The 18,516-nt window shown below is 42.2% G+C and overlaps 1 protein-coding gene across 9 annotated transcripts in view; it reads right to left on the reverse strand.

Annotated features, from left to right (window-relative positions):
- Positions 1-18,516, reverse strand: part of ADGRL3 (adhesion G protein-coupled receptor L3) — a 2,975,920-nt gene that overhangs the window by 85,701 nt on the left and 2,871,703 nt on the right. For 4 of the 9 annotated variants that reach the window (XM_068233819.1, XM_068233820.1, XM_068233817.1 and 1 more), the window contains one exon: positions 17,051-17,068. The exons of 2 other annotated variants lie outside the window; for them this stretch is intronic. In XM_068233819.1, the coding sequence (XP_068089920.1) occupies positions 17,051-17,068 (18 nt within the window). Of the gene's footprint in view, positions 1-17,016; positions 17,069-18,516 lie in introns of all 9 variants that reach the window. 3 more of the 9 variants (XM_068233825.1, XM_068233822.1, XM_068233823.1) reach the window with 1 other exon arrangement.

Genomic DNA, 18,516 nt, shown 5'->3' on the forward strand with positions numbered 1-18,516 from the left:
ATGCCAAGAATGATCGTGGAAGTTGTCATCCGCAAAACCAGAAATTGAAGTCTCTCTTTGTGTAACACCCCCACCGTGACCCTTAGCTCTGGGGTCTGAGACAGAGGGTATTTACTCTGCAGAGGAGAGTCATCCACTGCAGTGACCAGAATCTGTTGATTCAAAGGGGAAATCGGAATCCCCAATTTCTTCGCAAATTCGTAATCCATAAAGTTGGCTTCTGAGCCAGAGTCTACGAAGGCCTCAGTAGGACACTATTTGATCTTCCCAAGATATAGAACAAGGGAGGAGCAAACGTTTATCGTCTAGAGGTAAAGACTGCGCGCCTAGGGTATTACCTCCGACTACACCTAGGCGGCAGCGTTTCCCGACTTCTTGGGACAATTCTGCACTCTGTGACCCTCCTCTGCACAGTATAGACAGAGCTGTTCTGTTTTTCTGCGATTCTGCTCCACCCGAGACAACTTTGACCGACCAATCTGCGTTGGTTCCGGCGGAGGTGAAACGGGTGGAGGAGAGGCGTAGGAAACATATCTCACATTGTTCCTACTCTGAGTCTGTCTCTGGTAGCGTAGACGACAATCAACCGTGACTGTTAAAGAAATGGCCTCATCAATAGACTTCGGCACAGGATGACCCAGCATTAGATCAGAGACCGCGTCTGACAACCCTGACAAAAAATAATCCAGAAGTGCGAATGACCCCCATCTAGCTGAAACTGCCCATTTCCTGAACTCAGCTGCGTAAATTTCAACCGGATCCTTGCCTTGCCGCAAAGTCTTGAGCTTCCGCTCAGTGGTAGAGGCAATGTCCGGATCATCATAAATTATAGACATAGCTTTAAAAAATTCCTCAACTGAGGTTAGAGCCTTCTGCCTTGTCTGGAGACTATATGCCCAGGTCTGGGAATCCCCTGACACCAGAGTTTTAATAAACGTAATTCTCTGTGCCATGGTTCCTGATGAATTAGGCCTCAACTCAAAGTACGATAACACTCGATTTCTAAAATTCTGAAAGTCAGATCTGTGACCAGAAAACCTTTCGGGTACAGGCATACGTAAGTCTGTACTTGGAGGAGATCGCACTGTATTCACAGCCATCTGAAAGACTTGTACAGACCCAGACAAAGCGTTGATCTGGGTCTGATGACTGTCCAGCACTCGGGTGTAATTCTCCACCGAGGTGGTGAGTGCATCAAGACGGCTTTTAAGTGCATTCATTTGGTTTTGGTCTGCCGTTCTGTAACGATCGGTGTCAGCACACAGAGAGAATCTGATTATTGGTGATCTGCAGTATCACCAAAAATACAGATATATACCTGATTATGGATGATCTGCAGAATCACCAATAATCCAAGTATAACTAACCTCTGGACACCTGTATAGTGTTAGTGTTTGGTGCAACAGTAATGACTTTGAGTAGGACCACCCGAGGAGCAGGTGGTCCTTGGCAGTATGGGAAATATCTCCCTCTGGGAAGTGCAGGAACCTTCCAGCAGCCTGAGAGATCCAAAGGGGTGGAGCCCCAGGCTGAATAGCAGGAAGGACCTGTGGCTGAGTGACACCTGGAAGGTGGGTGTCACCAGCAGGTCTGGAGACTAATCTCTCAATGGAGAGAGATAGCTCTCGAGGTCGGGCAAGCCAGGTCGGCAACACACGGGCAGACAAGGTACAAAGACAGAAGGCTAATTCGGTAACCAAGGGCAGGCAGAGTTGGCAACAGGTAATCAGATATGCATAGGTACCGAATCAGAAAGCAGAGGGATAGTCAGAAATGCAATATTTAATAACAGATATCAAACAATGCCTAGTCTTGGGTGTGAGGTCCGTGGTCTCGACACCCTGGAACTAGTCTGAAGTATAACACAATGATAACACAGAATCCCTAGTCTTGGGTGTGAGGTCCGTGGTCTCGACACCCTGGAACTAATCTGAAGTATAACACAATGATAACACAGAAGTAATCTGGCTCAGTGTGAATTCCTAGGTCCTCCTGGTTCTAACACACTGTAGGATCTGACTATGGTCTGAGTGCCTTCACGTAAGTGTTCACAACGGCAGACAACTTGAGACTGACCAGCAGTGACTATATATAGAAAAATTGAAAAGTTCAAAACGCTCTACCTCCTATGAATCAAACCAGTGGGTGCAGGATCTGGTAAGCCAGGCCAATCCACAAGTATACACAGATGGATCCGCAAACCGACCATTGGTTGAAAAAAGCAGGTATTTTTTATTCAGGAATTCCACATGACAAGTGCATAAAACCACAAGGTTCAACTAACGCGTGTCGGGCTTACAATCTGCCCTTAGTCATAGTTCATACTTGCATACTTGCTGTCAGTACACACGGCGGCTTTTCCGCGTTCTATTACAGTGATCAGTGGATGATTAGAGGGGAGAACAGATGTAAATAATGCACTGGGGAGGTGATCAGGGGGGGTCTGAGGGCGATCTGAGGGTGTGGGCGGGTGTTTGGGTGCCCGCAAGGGGCAGATTAGGGTCTGATCTGATGGGCAGCAGTGACAGGTGGTGACGGGGTGATTAATAGGTGATCAGGGTGTGATTAGATGGGAGAATAGATACAAGCAATGCACTGGCAATGTGATCAGGGGCGGTTTGAGGGCGATCCAAGGGTGTGGGCAGGTGATTGGGTGCCCGCAAGGGGCAGATTAGGGTCTGATCTGATGGGTATGATGGGTAGCAGTGACAGGGGGTGATTGATGGGTGATTGATTGGTGATTACAGGGGAGAACAGATGTAAATAATGCACTGGGGAGGTGATCAGGGGGGGGGGGGGGGTCTGAGGGCGATCTGATGGTGTGGGCGGATGTTTAGGTGCCTGCAGGGGGCAGATTAGAGTCTGATCTGATGGGTGGCAGTGACAGGTGGTTACAGGGGGTGATTGATGGGTGATTGACAGGTGATTGACAGGTGATCAGTGGGTGATTACAGGGGAGAATAGATGTATACAGTACACGGGGGGTTCTGGGGAGGATCTGAGGGTGACAGGTGGTGACAGAGGGTGACGGGGTGATTGATAGGTGATCAGGGTGGGATTAGAGGGGAGAAGAGATGCAAGCAATGCACTGGCGAGGTGATCAGGGGGGGGGTCTGAGGGCGATCTGAGGGTGTGGGCGGGTAATTGGGTGCCCGCAAGGGGCAGATTAGGGTCTGATCTGATGAGTAGCAGTGACAGGTGGTGACAGGGGGTGATTGATGAGTGATCAGTGGGTGATTAGAGGGGAGAACAGATGTAAACAATGCACTTGGGAGATGATCTGAGGGCGGGTCTGTGGGCGATCTGAGGGTGTGGGCGGGTGATCAGGTGCCCGCAAGGGGCAGGTTATGGTCTGAGCTGATGGGTGGCAGTGACAGGTGGTTACAGGGGGTGATTGATGGGTGATTGACAGGTGATCAGTGGGTGATTACAGGGGAGAATAGATGTATACAGTACACGGGGGGTTCTGGGGAGGAACTGAGGGTGTGGGGGGGTTATCAGGAGCCCCCAGGGGGCAGTTTAGGACCTAATCTAAAATATAGCGGTGACAGATAGTGACAGGGGGTGATTGATGGGTGATTAGGGGGGTGATTGGGTGCAAACAGTGGTCTGAGTGTGGTGATCGGGGGGTCTGAGGGGTGCTGTGGGCGATCAGGGGGCAGGGGGGGCAGGATCAGTGTGTTTGTGTGCTTACTAGGGGGCTGCCTCCTGCCCTGGTGGTCCCTTGATCACTGGGACCACCAGGGCAGGAGGCAGCCTGTATAATACGCTTTGTATACATTACAAAGCGTATTATATGCTTTCAGTGCGGGAGATCGGGGGTTAACAACCCGCCGACGCTGCTAATTGGTCGGCGGGTTGATGTTGCAGGGGGTGGAGCCTAATGCCGGCAGATGCGCGCGCATCACTGTGCGCGATTCCTGGCAATTAAGTGCCCCAGAAGGCGATGCCGATCAGCGTTAGGCGGTCCTGGGGGTGCCACTTTGTCGACGCCCATCGGTAGTGGGCGGTCGTCAAGTGGTTAAAGTAATCTACTTTACTAGGATTGCTTATCCACCACCCATATAAGCAGGTTTTATAATTATATTTTATACTTTAATATCTTTATTAACATTTATCGGTTACCAGAAGTTTTCAACTCAAGCATACCTAATGCCTGCCTATATCATTTATAACCAACTTCTTGAATTCATCCAACAATGTATTATAATGATTACTTGGATGGAAAAAAATGTTTGGAAAAGTATTAGTTTTAAAATCTTGCTCTATACTCACAGTGTTAAAGTACTAGGGGTACTGTTAAATAGATATTTGTTGACATTTAGCTGTCACATGTATATATTTAGTTCTGACAAACACTGGCCTTCTCTTGCTGTAGAATGGGTCCCTGACCCCCTAAGCCAGGCTTTCTCAACCAGAGCTCCCTGGAACCCCTGGGTTCCTTGAGTACTTTGCAAGGGTTCCCTGACATTTTCTCCCATCATAGGGGGAAGTATAATAGAGCACATTATTATAATAAGGGGTACTGTAAAAAGAAGCACTAAATTGTAGGGTCAGAATAATAATGAACACATTAACCACTTCAGCCTTCAGTGTCGTTTCACCTTATGCATCCAAGCAACTTTCATCTTCCATTCATTCGCCAATATCTTTATCACTACTTATCACAATTAAATGATCTATATCTTGTTTTGTTCCATCACCATATAGGCTTTCTTTGGGTGATACATTTTGCTAAGAAATATTTTATTATAAATCCATTTTAACAGGACGATTAAGAAAAAAATGGAAAAAATGCATTATTTCTCAGTTTTCGGCCATTATAGTTGTAAAATAATGCATGCTACAGTAATTAAAACCCATGTATTTTATTTTTCCATTTGTCCTGGCTATTACACTGATTAAATCGTATGTATGGCACCGATATTTTATTTGGAAATAAAGGTGCATTTTTTCAGTTTTGCGTCCATTACTTATTACAAGCCCATAATTAAAAAAAATAACAGTAATATACTTTACTAGATACATGTTAAAAAAGTTCAGTCCCTAAGGTAACTATTTATGTAATTTTTTTTATTGTATATATATTTTTTTCCACAAAAAAACCTTATGTGTACCTATCGAGAGTGTGGGAGGTAAGGGGCTAATTTTCAGATGTAATTTTCTATTTGGCTTCAAGATGCCCTCGCAGTTCCTCCACAAAGCGGAAGTAATGAGTGGATGGGACAGAAGGGGATTTGTGAAAGACGGAGCCGCCTCGTTGACGGTGTCGTTCTTTGGTACGATGAACTTTGTTCCCATTCATTGATCTCCGGGCTAACAGAAGGCAACAGGAGCACACCAGGTAGCGGCAGCAGTGCAGCCTATCTGGATGGATATATCCGTCCAGATAGGATTATTTTGGCACTTCCGCAGTGCATGGCAAAAGTTCCTTTTTGGCACTTCCGCAGTGCCAGCGCACATCTTGTGCGCTTACCACGGAGATAATTTCACAATCGTTACAGTATGACCAGCCAAACCGAAATTCCCAGTGTAGAGGGAATTTCCGATTTGTACGATTTTTCTCAGGTTTCATTACCCAAAGCAAAAGCATATGGGGATCCTATTATAGGCAGAGTTATACATTATATTAAAGCAGTAAAAAAATCTATGCATGTTCCTGATCCCAACCCATATGAGTGTTTCTTTGATATAGGGTTGTTTAAGCCTCCATTCGCTTCGTGGGAGATTGGGGCTTTGATTGAGGAGTTCGAGTTTGATTGGAAAGCGTTTTGTGATTTTTACATCGCAGAAAGCGAAGAGATTCTGAATGCTTGTATCGATTCTGTGTACACTTTGAATATCTACTGATATTGTTGTTCCTTTGGGTCTGCCAGACCTTCTTCTGTTAGAGGCTTCCAGTTTCTGAGTGCCTTTTGATGGTTTAGCTGACTGTATTCACTAACACCTTAACTTTCTTCACAATTTTTCTGTAAGAAAGACCTACTGTAATGATCTGCTCTGCTGTCTGCACAGGCAGACAGCTTTTTGACTATTTTGTAGGTCTGAGTGCTGCAGGTCCCTGGAAAGGAGACCTGTCTTAACTCTGCAACTTGCTGAGCTGCTGCTCTGGTGAGGAATTTGCATCCACTTGGCATGCAAATTGCTTAGCTGCTTCCTTTGATGGCTTGCAGTATAAATACCATTTCCTCCCAGAATTCCTGGTTGGTCATGATGGTTTGTTCCTGCTAACTTACCTGGAGTCTCAGCCTTTGCTAATTGTTTGCTAAGATTATCTTAGAGTAATTCCTTGGGCGTGCACTAGCATTCCTTCTAGCGTAGTCAGGTTGTATTATCTGTTTTGCCTTGTACTGTCTTTCTGTTGCGATTGTCTTGTCGCCAGCGGCGGTCGGCAGGAAATCGTTCTGTCTGTTTGGATCGCATTCGCCCTAGCGGTAGAGGCGGTGGTTCCTTCTGTACTCTGTCTGGGAGTGTAGCCAGAGCAGCGGTTGCTACTGGTAGCTCCATCTGTCTGCCTGTTTGGATCGCATTCGCCCTAGCGGTAGTGGCGGTGGTTCCTTCTGTACTCTGTCTGGGAGTGTAGGCCAGAGCTGCGGTTGCTACTAGTTACTCCTTCTGTCTGTCTTGTCTGGAACGAACGCTTGCTGTAGGCTCGGTGAGGTAACCGTTTAGCAAGCGTTCGCGTTCTCTTTTGTTTTCGTGTTTCTTTGGTTAGGTAGGGTTGGCGTGTTTTGTCTCTGTTGCGCTTTTTGTGTGGAGACAGCACCATTAGCGTGCTTTGTTGCTGTTGCGCTTTTCGTGCGGTGACCGCGCTTAGCGAGTGCATTTGTTATTTTCCTTGGCGTTCTGATCATTGTTATTTGCTATGTCTTTCTTGCTACACTTGTGCTCTGTCTTTATTCGGTCTTGTGTCACTGTTGGCAATCGCCACTCTTGCGATTGCATTCCCACTTGATTTCCGCTGTTGTGTGTTCACCGTCGCCGGGGGGCCACTAGATTGGTGGACACACATACATTCTGTCGCTCTGCTCACTCTCTCTCTCTGAGGGTTATCTTGCCCTGCATTGTTGCAATTCGTACAATTCCCACTGGCATCTGTGGCAGTGCAGAGGGGTTGTTCCTCTTCACTCCACAGCTCCATCTGCCGGTGGGAATTTCCCTCTACAAGTGCATTGCACCAAGCTGGGTTCTGTCGTTTTATACGCTTGTGGAGGACTTCCGCAGTGCCAGCGCACATCTTGTGCGCTGACCACGGAGATAATTTTACAATCGTTACAGTATGACCAGCCAAACCGAAATTCCCAGTGTAGAGGGAATTTCCGATTTGTACGATTTTTCTCAGGTTTCATTACCCAAAGCAAAAACATATGTGGATCCTATTATAGGCAGAATTATACATTATATTAAAGCAGTAAGAAAATCTATGCATGTTCCTGATCCCAACCCATATGAGTGTTTCTTTGATATAGGGTTGTTTAAGCCTCCATTCGCTTCGTCGGAGATTTGGGCTTTGATTGAGGAGTTCGAGTTTGATTGGAAAGCGTTTTGCGATTTTTACATCGCAGAAAGCGAAGAGATTCTGAATGCTTGTATCGATTCTGTGTACACTTTGATCAAATCTGATGAGTGTGACGAGTGTTTTGTGGATCCGGTGATTTGTGTGTGGCAGGCGATTTTGGATGAATTGCACACACACCAACCAATTGATTCCAATAAAGAGACATCATTATCGGATGATTGTTCCTGCCTTTCTGGGGTAAAGCAAGTGAGTTTTGACTCTGTGCGATCTGAAATGAATGGGTGTACCACTGTTGTTGACACCTGTGTGAATTCTGAGAGATTTTCTTCTGCTTGTATGGAATTTGAGTCTGTGCGATCTAAGGCCTGTTTCTCAGGTGTTCCTGTGAGCCTGCCCTGTAACATGGATAGTTCAGAATCCTTGATTTCTTTGTCAGAAAACTTGGGAAACAATGCTCCTGAGGTTTTGTTCGATGTCCTGGAGGTCTCCGAGTTCCTACCAAGGGGTGCAGAACTGTTAGGAGATGCCTCCTGCCCCCCAGATCTTTCTGAAACATTGCCCACTTCAGTGGGCATTGCTGTTATGCTGACTACTTTTGCAGCTCTTGTGGAGCTTCAGTCATGTGTAGTCAATGATGAGTTTTTGTCAGACAATATTACAGTCACAGAGAATTCTAAGTGTGAGTCCAAGTCTTCTTTTGAAAGACCAATACTTGTGACCACTACTCGTGATGTTTCTCTGCCCGGTCCTGGTTTTGGTCTTGTCATGGCGGACTCTGAGGTTGGCAGTTCCTCGACATGTCCTGAGGTTTCTCTTGTGCCAGTGTGCCCCGATGCGCTCTGTGAGCCAAAATGCCCAAGTGTGTCTCGGTTACCAGCATGCTCAGATGCTTCCTCGGTGGAGACATGTTCTGATTTTGCCTGCCTGCATGCCCAGAAGTGGTCCCTGAAAGCCCTGATCTTGATGGTTGTCCTGGTAATTCTGAATCCGGAATTGTCATAGATTTTATAGGGGTTCTTGATAGTTCTCCATGTGAGCCTGGTGAACGTTCTGGCCTCTTGGGATCTCTGCAGAGCTTCAAAGTGTTCTGGGAGATTCTGGGAGAAATTTTTCTTGGTACCCTGGACGGGATCAACAGTGGCTTTTGTCTTGATAGGGACACTTCGAATAGGTATTGTGGGAGGTTTGGTATTTTTGGACGGTCCCTGGAAGGTGGCGGGTATTGCTAGGAGAGTTTCGATGGGTTCTTCTCTGGCACTCGCAGTTCTGATGGCTTGTAGTACTGATGGGCATGTTTCGGTGGCTTCTGCTTCCAATGAGTTCTGTTTTGGGAAGATTGACTCTGGAATTGAGCCTTGTCGGGCTGTCCCAACCTTCATGAGTGTTCAGTCAGATATGTTTTTTTGGAAATATCAGTTTTGAGAGACGTCTGGAAGCCGTCCCTGGAAGGGGGAGAGGGGGGGGGGGGGGAGGACTGTAATGATCTGATCTGCTCTGCTGTCTGCACAGGCAGACAACTTTTTGACCATTTTGTAGGTCCGAGTGCTGCAGGTCCCTGGAAAGGAGACCTGTCTTCACTCTGCAACTTGCTGAGCTGCTGCTCTGATGAGGAATTTGCATCCACTTGGCATGCAAATTGCTTAGCTGCTTCCTTTGATGGCTTGCAGTATAAATACCATTTCCTCCCAGAATTCCTGGCTGGTCACGATGATTTGTTTCTGCTAACTTACCTGGAGTCTCAGACTTTGCTAATTGTTTGCTAAGATTATCTTAGAGTAATTCCTTGGGAGTGCACTAGCATTCCTTCTAGCGTAGTCTGTTTTGAGTTGTACTGTCTTTCTGTTGCGATTGTCTTGTCGCCAGCGGCGGTCGGCAGGTAATCGTTCTGTCTGTTTGGATCGCATTCGCCCTAGCGGTAGAGGCGGTGGTTCCTTCTGTACTCTGTCTGGGAGTGTAGCCAGAGCAGCGGTTGCTACTGGTAGCTCCATCTGTCTGCCTGTTTGGATCGCATTCGCCCTAGCGGTAGTGGCGGTGGTTCCTTCTGTACTCTGTCTGGGAGTGTAGGCCAGAGCTGCGGTTGCTACTGGTTACTCCTTCTGTGGACTTGTCTGGAACGAACGCTTGCTGTAGGCTCGGTGAGGTAACCGTTTAGCAAGCGTTCGCGTTCTCTTTTGTTTTCGTGTTTCTTTGGTTAGTTAGGGTTGGCGTGTTTTGTCTCTGTTGCGCTTTTCGTGCGGAGACCGCGCCATTAGTGTGTTTTCTCGCTGTTGCGCTTTTCATGCGGCGACCGCGCTTAGCGAGTGCGTTTGTTATTTTCCTTGGCGTTCTGATCATTGTTATTTGCTGTGTCTTTCTTGCTACACTTGTGCTCTGTCTTTATTCGGTCTTGTGTCACTGTTGGCAATCGCCACTCTTGCGATTGCGTTCTCACTTGATTTCCGCTGTTGTGTGTTCACCGTCGCCGGGGGGCCACTAGATTGGTGTACACACATACATTCTGTCGCTGTGCTCACTCTCTCTCTCTGAGGGCCATCTTGCCCTGCATTGTTGCAATTCCTGCAATTCCCATCTGACATCTGTGGCAGCGCAGATGGGTTGTTCCTCTGCACTTCACAGCTCCATCTGCTGGTGGGAATTTCCCTCTACAAGTGCATTGCACCAAGCTGGGTTCTGTCGTTTTATACGCTTGTGGAGGACTTCCGCAGTGTCAGCGCACATCTTGTGTGCTTCTGTAGCATATAGAGGCGCCCCTCAAGGACATACACGAAATCCTCTTCCTTATTCTTTTTAGAGCAACAACCTTTGCAGCCGTGTAAAGGGTAGGACCCTCTCTCCTCCACAGAAACAATAGCACGTTCAATCACAGCGCCAGGTATTACGTTGTCAAAACAGGAACTTCCATCCACCTCCAGAGACCTCTCCTGTATTTTGGGTGCTATATTGTGTGCTCCCAGAAACCCAATAGAGACAGAGAAGGTACTCTCAGTGGATATGTTTCAGGCAAATTTTTATTGGAAATGGATAAATATAAACATTGCAGTAAATTCACTCACATCATGAGGGTCCTACACCAATTAGGACCCTCTCCGGCTAGGTCGCCTCCCACCCTGTGGTACTCAGCAACACATACGATCAGAAGTGCATAGCCTGCTCTCGTCCTGACTAGTTTCGGCCTCTTGCCGTCATCAGGGGATACGAGAGCGAGCGGGCTGCACTACATGTATATATACACAAGAAGAATAGGTCATTACCTTCTCCCAAGCAAGTTCCATGCCTCTGCACCGAGCACCGGCCCGGAAGCGAATTACCTCCGGTCAGCGGCCATACTGGTTACTGTGATGTAATTGGAACGCATTACGCGTTCCACCATGCGGAAGAACATAATCGGTGCGCAGTAGAGCGGAAAAGTCGCACCGCAGCACCCCGCATGTCGTCAGATCATGCATCTACTATGACGCATGTGCAAAGGTGCAGCTCTATTGGAACTTCAATGGGGACACAATGTATAATATAATACTGCACAAGATATACACTAATAAGATCACAATATTGCACAAAATTTACACCATATGATCATCAATAAAATACATGTAAAATAGAAAAATACTCATAAAAACAGATTAAATATACGCACCAGATTCAATAAATACATACAATGTGACACAACTGAATGTCCATAATACTCCACAGAGCCATCTTATGGTCAAAGTGCTAATTTTTGCAGGGAAACATATCCATTTAGATAAATGGTCTTTTGTCACCATCTACTGGCATAAGCAAATATTACACGGATGGATAAAAATATACACATATTGCACATATTACAAATATATGAATCTAAATGAATGAAAATTAATTATAGGAAATCTCAAGTTTCATAAAATTAATAAAATGTTATCACCAATATTATAGATCCTACCTGGGGACAGTCCATTTTCTTTCAGTTCTTTCAGAGTTAGCTAAAAAACAAGTTAAATTAAAATCAATATTTAAACCATCAGGGTGCATGCAGTTCAACTTAATGATCCAGTTCATTTCTAATTTCGCGAAGTCTCTGTCTGGATTATTTCCTCTCCAGTTTTTTGATACCTGATCGATTGCTGTAAAAATAAGCCCTTTAGGGTTACAGTCATGTTTCTCCTTAAAATGGGCAGAGACAGAGTGATCCATAAAACCTTTTCGAATATTTTTTACATGTTCATATAGTCTCTACCCGAGTGCCCTCGTGGTAAGACCCACGTATTGTAACCCACAAGGGCACTCAAGGAGATAGACAACCATTTTAGATTCACAGTTCATAAAGTTCTTAATTGTGAAACTTTCTCTATTAATATTATTTGTAAAGGCGGTGGTCTTCCTAGCCACCTTTGTACAATGTCTGCAAGCAAAACATGTACCACATTTATAAAATCCTTTAAAATCTGCTAATCGCCCCCCGGCCTGCACTGGAATATCTATAGCACTCATGGTAAGTAAGTCTTTCAAATTAGGGACCTTCCTTTATATAACACTTTGTCTTTCAGATAAGATTTCAGCTAACTCCGGATCTGCCCTTAGAACATGCCAATGTCTTTGTAGAATATGTTCTATTTCTCTATATTGTATGTTATAGTCGGTGATCATCAATGTTCTCTGGTCACGCCTATCCTCAGATACATTCTCTCCAAAAATAATGCCTTTCCTGTCTCTTTTCATAATATCCTGTCATACCTCTTCAACCTCCTCCTTATTGTAACCCTTTTCAGCAAAGCGATGTATAAGTATATCAGCTTCTTTTCCAAAGTCTTCTTTCTCCGTACAGTTTCTATATATCCTTAATAGTTCACTCTTTGGGACCGATTTTAACCAATTTCTATGGTGGCAGCTATCTGTGGGTATATAGCTTTTTCGATCAGTGGGTTTAAAGAAAGTCTGTGTTTTGATCCTTCCATCTTCATTCATAATTTTTAAATCAAGAAAACTAATGCACTTTTTACTATAGTCGCATGTAAATTTTAAATTTTCTCCATTGTTATTAATATGATCAATGAATGACAGTAGAGAGATCTCATCTCCATCCCATAGGAAGACTACGTCGTCTATATATCTTTTCCACATTTTTAATTCTTTCTGCTTATTCAAGTCAATATATTGTTCTTCCCATTTAGCGACGTATAAATTAGCTAGACTCGGTGCATATTTGGCTCCCATTGCCACACCCACTGCTTGTACAAAGAATTTTCTGTCGTTCCAAAAATAGTTTTTACTCATAGCAAAGTTAAGACATTCTATTAAAAATTGTAACTGCTGATCATTTAATAGGCCTGATTTGGTTAAAAAATACTCAGCTGCTTTTGATCCTTTATTCTGGTCAATCACAGTATAAAGGGATGTTACGTCCACAGTGACTAGGTAAGTTTCTCTATTAATAGTTATGGGGTCTAGTATTTTAATCAATTCTTTTGAGTCCTTCAAGTAAGATGGAACTTTAGTGACCAAAGGTTGTAAAAAGCAGTCTAGAAATTCTCCCAGTCTTGAGGTGACAGAACCTATCCCACTTACTATAGGCCTACCGGTGGTTTTACACTGTTCTTATGAATTTTTGGCAACGCATAAATTACAGGAGTTCTATAGTAAGATGGAATTAAATAGTTTGCTTCCTTTTAAGGAGAAACATGACTGTAACCCTAAAGGGCTTATTTTTACAGCAATCGATCAGGTATAAAAAAAATGGAGAGGAAATAATCCAGACAGAGACTTAGCGAAATTAGAAATGAACTGGATCATTAAGTTGAACTGCATGCACCCTGATGGTTTAAATATTGATTTTAATTTAACTTGTTTTTTAGCTAACTCATGAAAGAAAATGGACTGTCCCCAGGTAGGATCTATAATGTTGATGATAAAATTGTATTAATTTATGAAACTTGAGATTTCCTATAATTAATTTTCATTCATTTAGATTCATATATTTGTAATATGTGCAATATGTGTATATTTTTATCCACAAGTGTAATATTTGCTTATGCCAGTAGATGGTGACAAAAGACCATTTATCTAAATGGATATGTTTTCCTGCAAAAATTAGTACTTTGACCATAAGATGGCTCTGTGGAGTATTATGGACGTTGAGTTGTGTCACATTGTATGTATTTATTGAATCTGGTGCGTATATTTAATCTGTTTTTATGAGTATTTTTCTATTTTACATGTATTTTATTGATGATCATATGGTGTAAATTTTGTGCAATATTGTGATCTTATTAGTGTATATCTTGTGCAGTATTATATTATACATTGTGTCCCCATTGAAGTTCCAGTAGAGCTGCACCTTTGCACATGCGTCATAGTAGATGCATGATCTGACGACATGCGGGGTGCTGCGGTGCGACTTTTCCGCTCTACTGCGCACCGATTATGTTCTTCCGCATGGTGGAACGCGTAATGCGTTCCAATTACATCACAGGAACCAGTATGGCCGCCGACCAGAGGTAATTCGCTTCCGGGCCGGCGCTCGGTGCAGAGGCATGGAACTTGCTTGGGAGAAGGTAATGACCTATTCTTCTTGTGTATATATACATGTAGTGCAGCCCGCTCGCTCTCGTATCCCCTGATGACGGCGAGAGGCCGAAACTAGTCAGGGCGAGAGCAGGCTATGCACTTCTGATCGTATGTGATGCTGAGTACCACAGGGTGGGAAGCGACCTAGCCGGAGAGGGTCCTAATTGGTGTAGGACCCTCATGATGTGAGTGAATTTACTGCAATGTTTATATTAATCCATTTCCAATAAAAATTTGTCTGAAACACATCTTGTGTGCTGACCACGGAGATAATTCCACAATCATTACACCTACACTTTTAAGTTTTCATGATGGTCTCCCTCTCTGTTCCATTGTCTTTTACCCACCATTTTTAAAGCAACACACTAGTTTATGCATTCCAGTGGCTGGATCTATCCATCCATTTAAAGGACAACTGTAACAAGCGGGATATGGGGGCTGCCATATTTATTTCTTTTTAAACAATACCAGTTGCCTGTCTGTCCTGCTGGTCCTCTGCCTCTAATCCTTTTAGTCATAGGCTCTAAACAAACATGCAACAGATCAGGTCAGGTGTTTCTGACATTATTGTCAGATCTGACAAGATCAGTTGCATGCTTGTTTCTGGTGTTATTCAGACACTACTGCAGTGAAATAGAACAGCAGGGCTGACAGGCAACTGATGTTATTTAAATATGGCAGCCTCCATAGTCTTCTCACTTCAGTTGTCCTTTAAAGTAATCTCTAGACTCAAGGACTCTACTTCTAACACAGGAGACCAGGGTTCAAACCTCAGCTCTTCCTGTTTAGTGAGCCAGCACCTATTCAGTAAGTAGACCTTGGACAAGACTGCCCATAGAGTGCACCCTAGTAGCTGCAGCTCTGGTGCTTTGAGTCCACAAGGAGTAAAGCATGATATAAATATTCTTTGTCTGGTCTTGTCAAATAATGTTAATGAGTGTATGAAACAGCAGTGTGCTAGAACACAATTTTTGCGCAGACAGAAGGGGTTGTAAGTAAACAGGAAACATTAGGGCACCTGTAGAAATTGGTAGCATCAACCTTTAAGGCTTGGTCAACCTCCATTGCTGCAAAACAGCTGTAAGCTGTTAACCTATTTCTTCTTCCTTGCAAAATGCCATTCTATATAATTCTGATATATATATATATATATATATATATATATATATATATATATATATATATATATGTATGTATATATATATATATATATATATATATATATAATATATATATATATATATATATATTTTTATATATATATATATATATATATATATAGTGGGATGCGAAAGTTTGGGCAACCTTGTTAATTTTCATGATTTTCCTGTATAAAACGCTGGTTGTTACGATAAAAAATGTCAGTTAAATATATCATATAGGAGACACACACAGTGATATTTGAGAAGTGGAATGAAGTTTATTGGATTTACAGAAAGTGCACGATAATTTTTTTAATAAAATTAGGCAGGTGCATACATTTGGGCACTGTTGTCATTTTATTGATTCAAAAACCTTTAAAACTAATTATTGCAACTCAAATTGGCTTGGTAAGCTTAGGGACCCCTGACCTACATACACAGGTGAATCCAACCCACAGACCAGCACCAAAGCCCAACAACATCTTCTTGCTGCAGATGGAGTCACTGTGCATTGTTTAACCATTCGCTGCACTTTACACAAGGCGATGCTGCATGTGAGAGTGGTGCAGAGGAAGCCTTTTCTCCGCCCACAGCACAAACAAGGGTATGCTAAAGCATATTTGGACAAGCCAGCTTCATTTTGGAGGGGCGTTATGCATGGAGTAAAATATGGTGGTGGTTCCATCATTCTGTGGGGATGTGTGGCCAGTGCAAGGACTGGGAATCTTGTCAAAGTTGAGGGACGCATGGATTCCACTCAGTATCAGCAGATTCTGGAGACCAATGTCCAGGAATCAGTGACAAAGCTGCCCCAGGGCTGGATCTCTCAACAAGACAATGACCCTAAACACTGCTCAAAATCCATTCAGGCATTCATGCAGAGGAACAAGTACAATGTTCTGGAATGGCCATCTCAGTCCCCAGACCTGAATATAATTGAAAATCTGTGGTGTGAGTTAAAGAGAACTGTCCATGCTCGGAAGCCATCAAACCTGAATGAACTAGAGATCTTTTGTAAAGAGGAATGGTCCAAAATGCCTTCAACCAGAATCCAGACTCTCATTGGAACCTACAGTAAGCGTTTAGAGGCTGTAATTTCTGCAAAAGGAGGATCTACTAAATATTGATTTCATTTCTTTTTTGTGGTGCCTAAATCTAGGCACATGCCTAATTTTGTTTAAACAATTATTGCACACTTTCTGTAAATCCAATAAACTTCATTTCACTTCTCAAACATCTTCTCAAATATCACTGTGTGTGTCTCCTGTATGATATATTTAACTGACATTTCTTTATCGCAACAACCAACGATTTATACAGGAAAATCATGAAAATTAACAAGGTTGCCCAAACTTTTACATCCCAATATATATATATATATATATATATATATATATATATATATATATATATATATATATATATATATATATATTACTATGGTTAATATAATATACAATGTAATAATCATGGAAAAAATAAAAATTGAAGATAACAATTTCATAGAACCAGTAACATTTTATATTCATATTTTAGTGATTTATTTCTTTGCTGTATGATTTGGCACCTCTTGTGTTTAGAAGAGATATATTCAGAAAACTAAGCTCATTGGCCATCCATCTAAAATTAGACATTAAAATACATATTTTATGTAAGACCTTAACCATACAAGGTACCATATAATACAGCAGGGACATAAGTGAAACAACATTCCTCTTGATGTTGCTGGTTCTTTATTTACTGTTATATGTATATATATATATATATATATATATATATATATATATATTTATATATGATAAACTAAAAAATTACATTTGATATGCAATATTTAGTTTTACTCCCATACTTGTCTCTCTGTAGGGCTCTAAGCGACAGCATGAAGGAAAGGAAAGAAAAAAAAATCAATAAGTAAAGCTTACTACAATAGTTGAAACAGAAAAAAACAAAAACATATGAGCAGGTTGATATACTAAAAATATTTTAAAGTTGGAATTCTCAGCAGTAGCATTGGCTAAATAATTTATGTAAAAAAATACTGTAGTTTCTAGTTTTCGCTTTTGCATTTAAGAATTTGCAGTTTATGAATGCACAGTGTGTTTGACTGTTTCTCTTAAAAGAAGAAAAGTGAACATGTGTTGGCAGTGGTGTATGGAAATATTTAATTGTATCAGAACTCTGAAAATAAAAGCAGCAATAATTTTCATATTGTTCCCTTATAGTTAAGTCAGTAAACATTGTGTTATTTCATCAAGTTTAAACTGATCTTGCTATGTGATTAATAATGTAACAAATGGCTGGATAAGAAAGACATTTAAAACTTTAAAATACCCAAATAAAATAGCAAGAACATATACTAAAAAAATAATCTATTTCTAGCAAAGTCATTAAATGTGCTAAGTAACAAACTTAGGGAACATACTTTTTTGGTAAAATGAAGAAAGTAAAACAAGGAACACAAAGGGAAATAAAGAGAAGGTAGTATTTCAATAATAAAAAAAAGGTAACCAAGGGTGTTGAAATAAAAAATGGTCTTAAAAATTGGTCACAAAAAATCTAAAATTAGAAATACATGTGTACACAAGATGTACAATTGACCCAGATTAAAATGCACTGTAAATATATTTTTCTTATGTCATTGTCACTTACAATATGTAGTAAAAATATGACAGATTGGACCATCTCCTCATACAGGATTACTTTTCTTTATTCTTTCTAAAAGCACCCCGTGGAAAGTATCTATTCAAACATGCATCCAGTCCGCTTACGTATTATCCACTATTTTGCCAGTTGGACTGAGCAACTGCCGTTCAGAAAAAAAAACAACAAAAAAAAACCTGAGGATGACCTGTCAGATTTTTACTACACGCTGTAAGAAATAAGTGACATAGCAAAAAGGAATGTATAATGCATCTAACACTAGAGAAAATGTACATCTTACATTTATGTAAACTCATGTATTTTATATCTTTCAATTTTTGCAATAGTGGTTGCCAGGGTATGTATTTGGCTGGTGTTGGCTGTGCCCATTTTTTCTAACCCTAACACATAATTACTCAATTATTCAATGACCTAGTTTGTGAGCTTTGCGGTCTTTGGCATCGATATTTTGCCTTGAAATGAAACAAATCTGATTGGCTGTTTGTTGCTCTACCCCTTTTCTGAATTTGAACCCCAGTCACCCAATGACCAACTGTACCAGGTTTAAGGCTTGTGCCATTAACAGTGCAAGAATGGCAGCAATTAAATATTCCCCTTGAAAATCAATAGGTGAATTTTGATTGGCTTTTGTAGGCTCCCCCCACTTTTCAGAAT

This window comes from Hyperolius riggenbachi, chromosome 1, assembly GCF_040937935.1.
Source record: "Hyperolius riggenbachi isolate aHypRig1 chromosome 1, aHypRig1.pri, whole genome shotgun sequence".
Lineage (NCBI taxonomy): Eukaryota > Metazoa > Chordata > Amphibia > Anura > Hyperoliidae > Hyperolius > Hyperolius riggenbachi.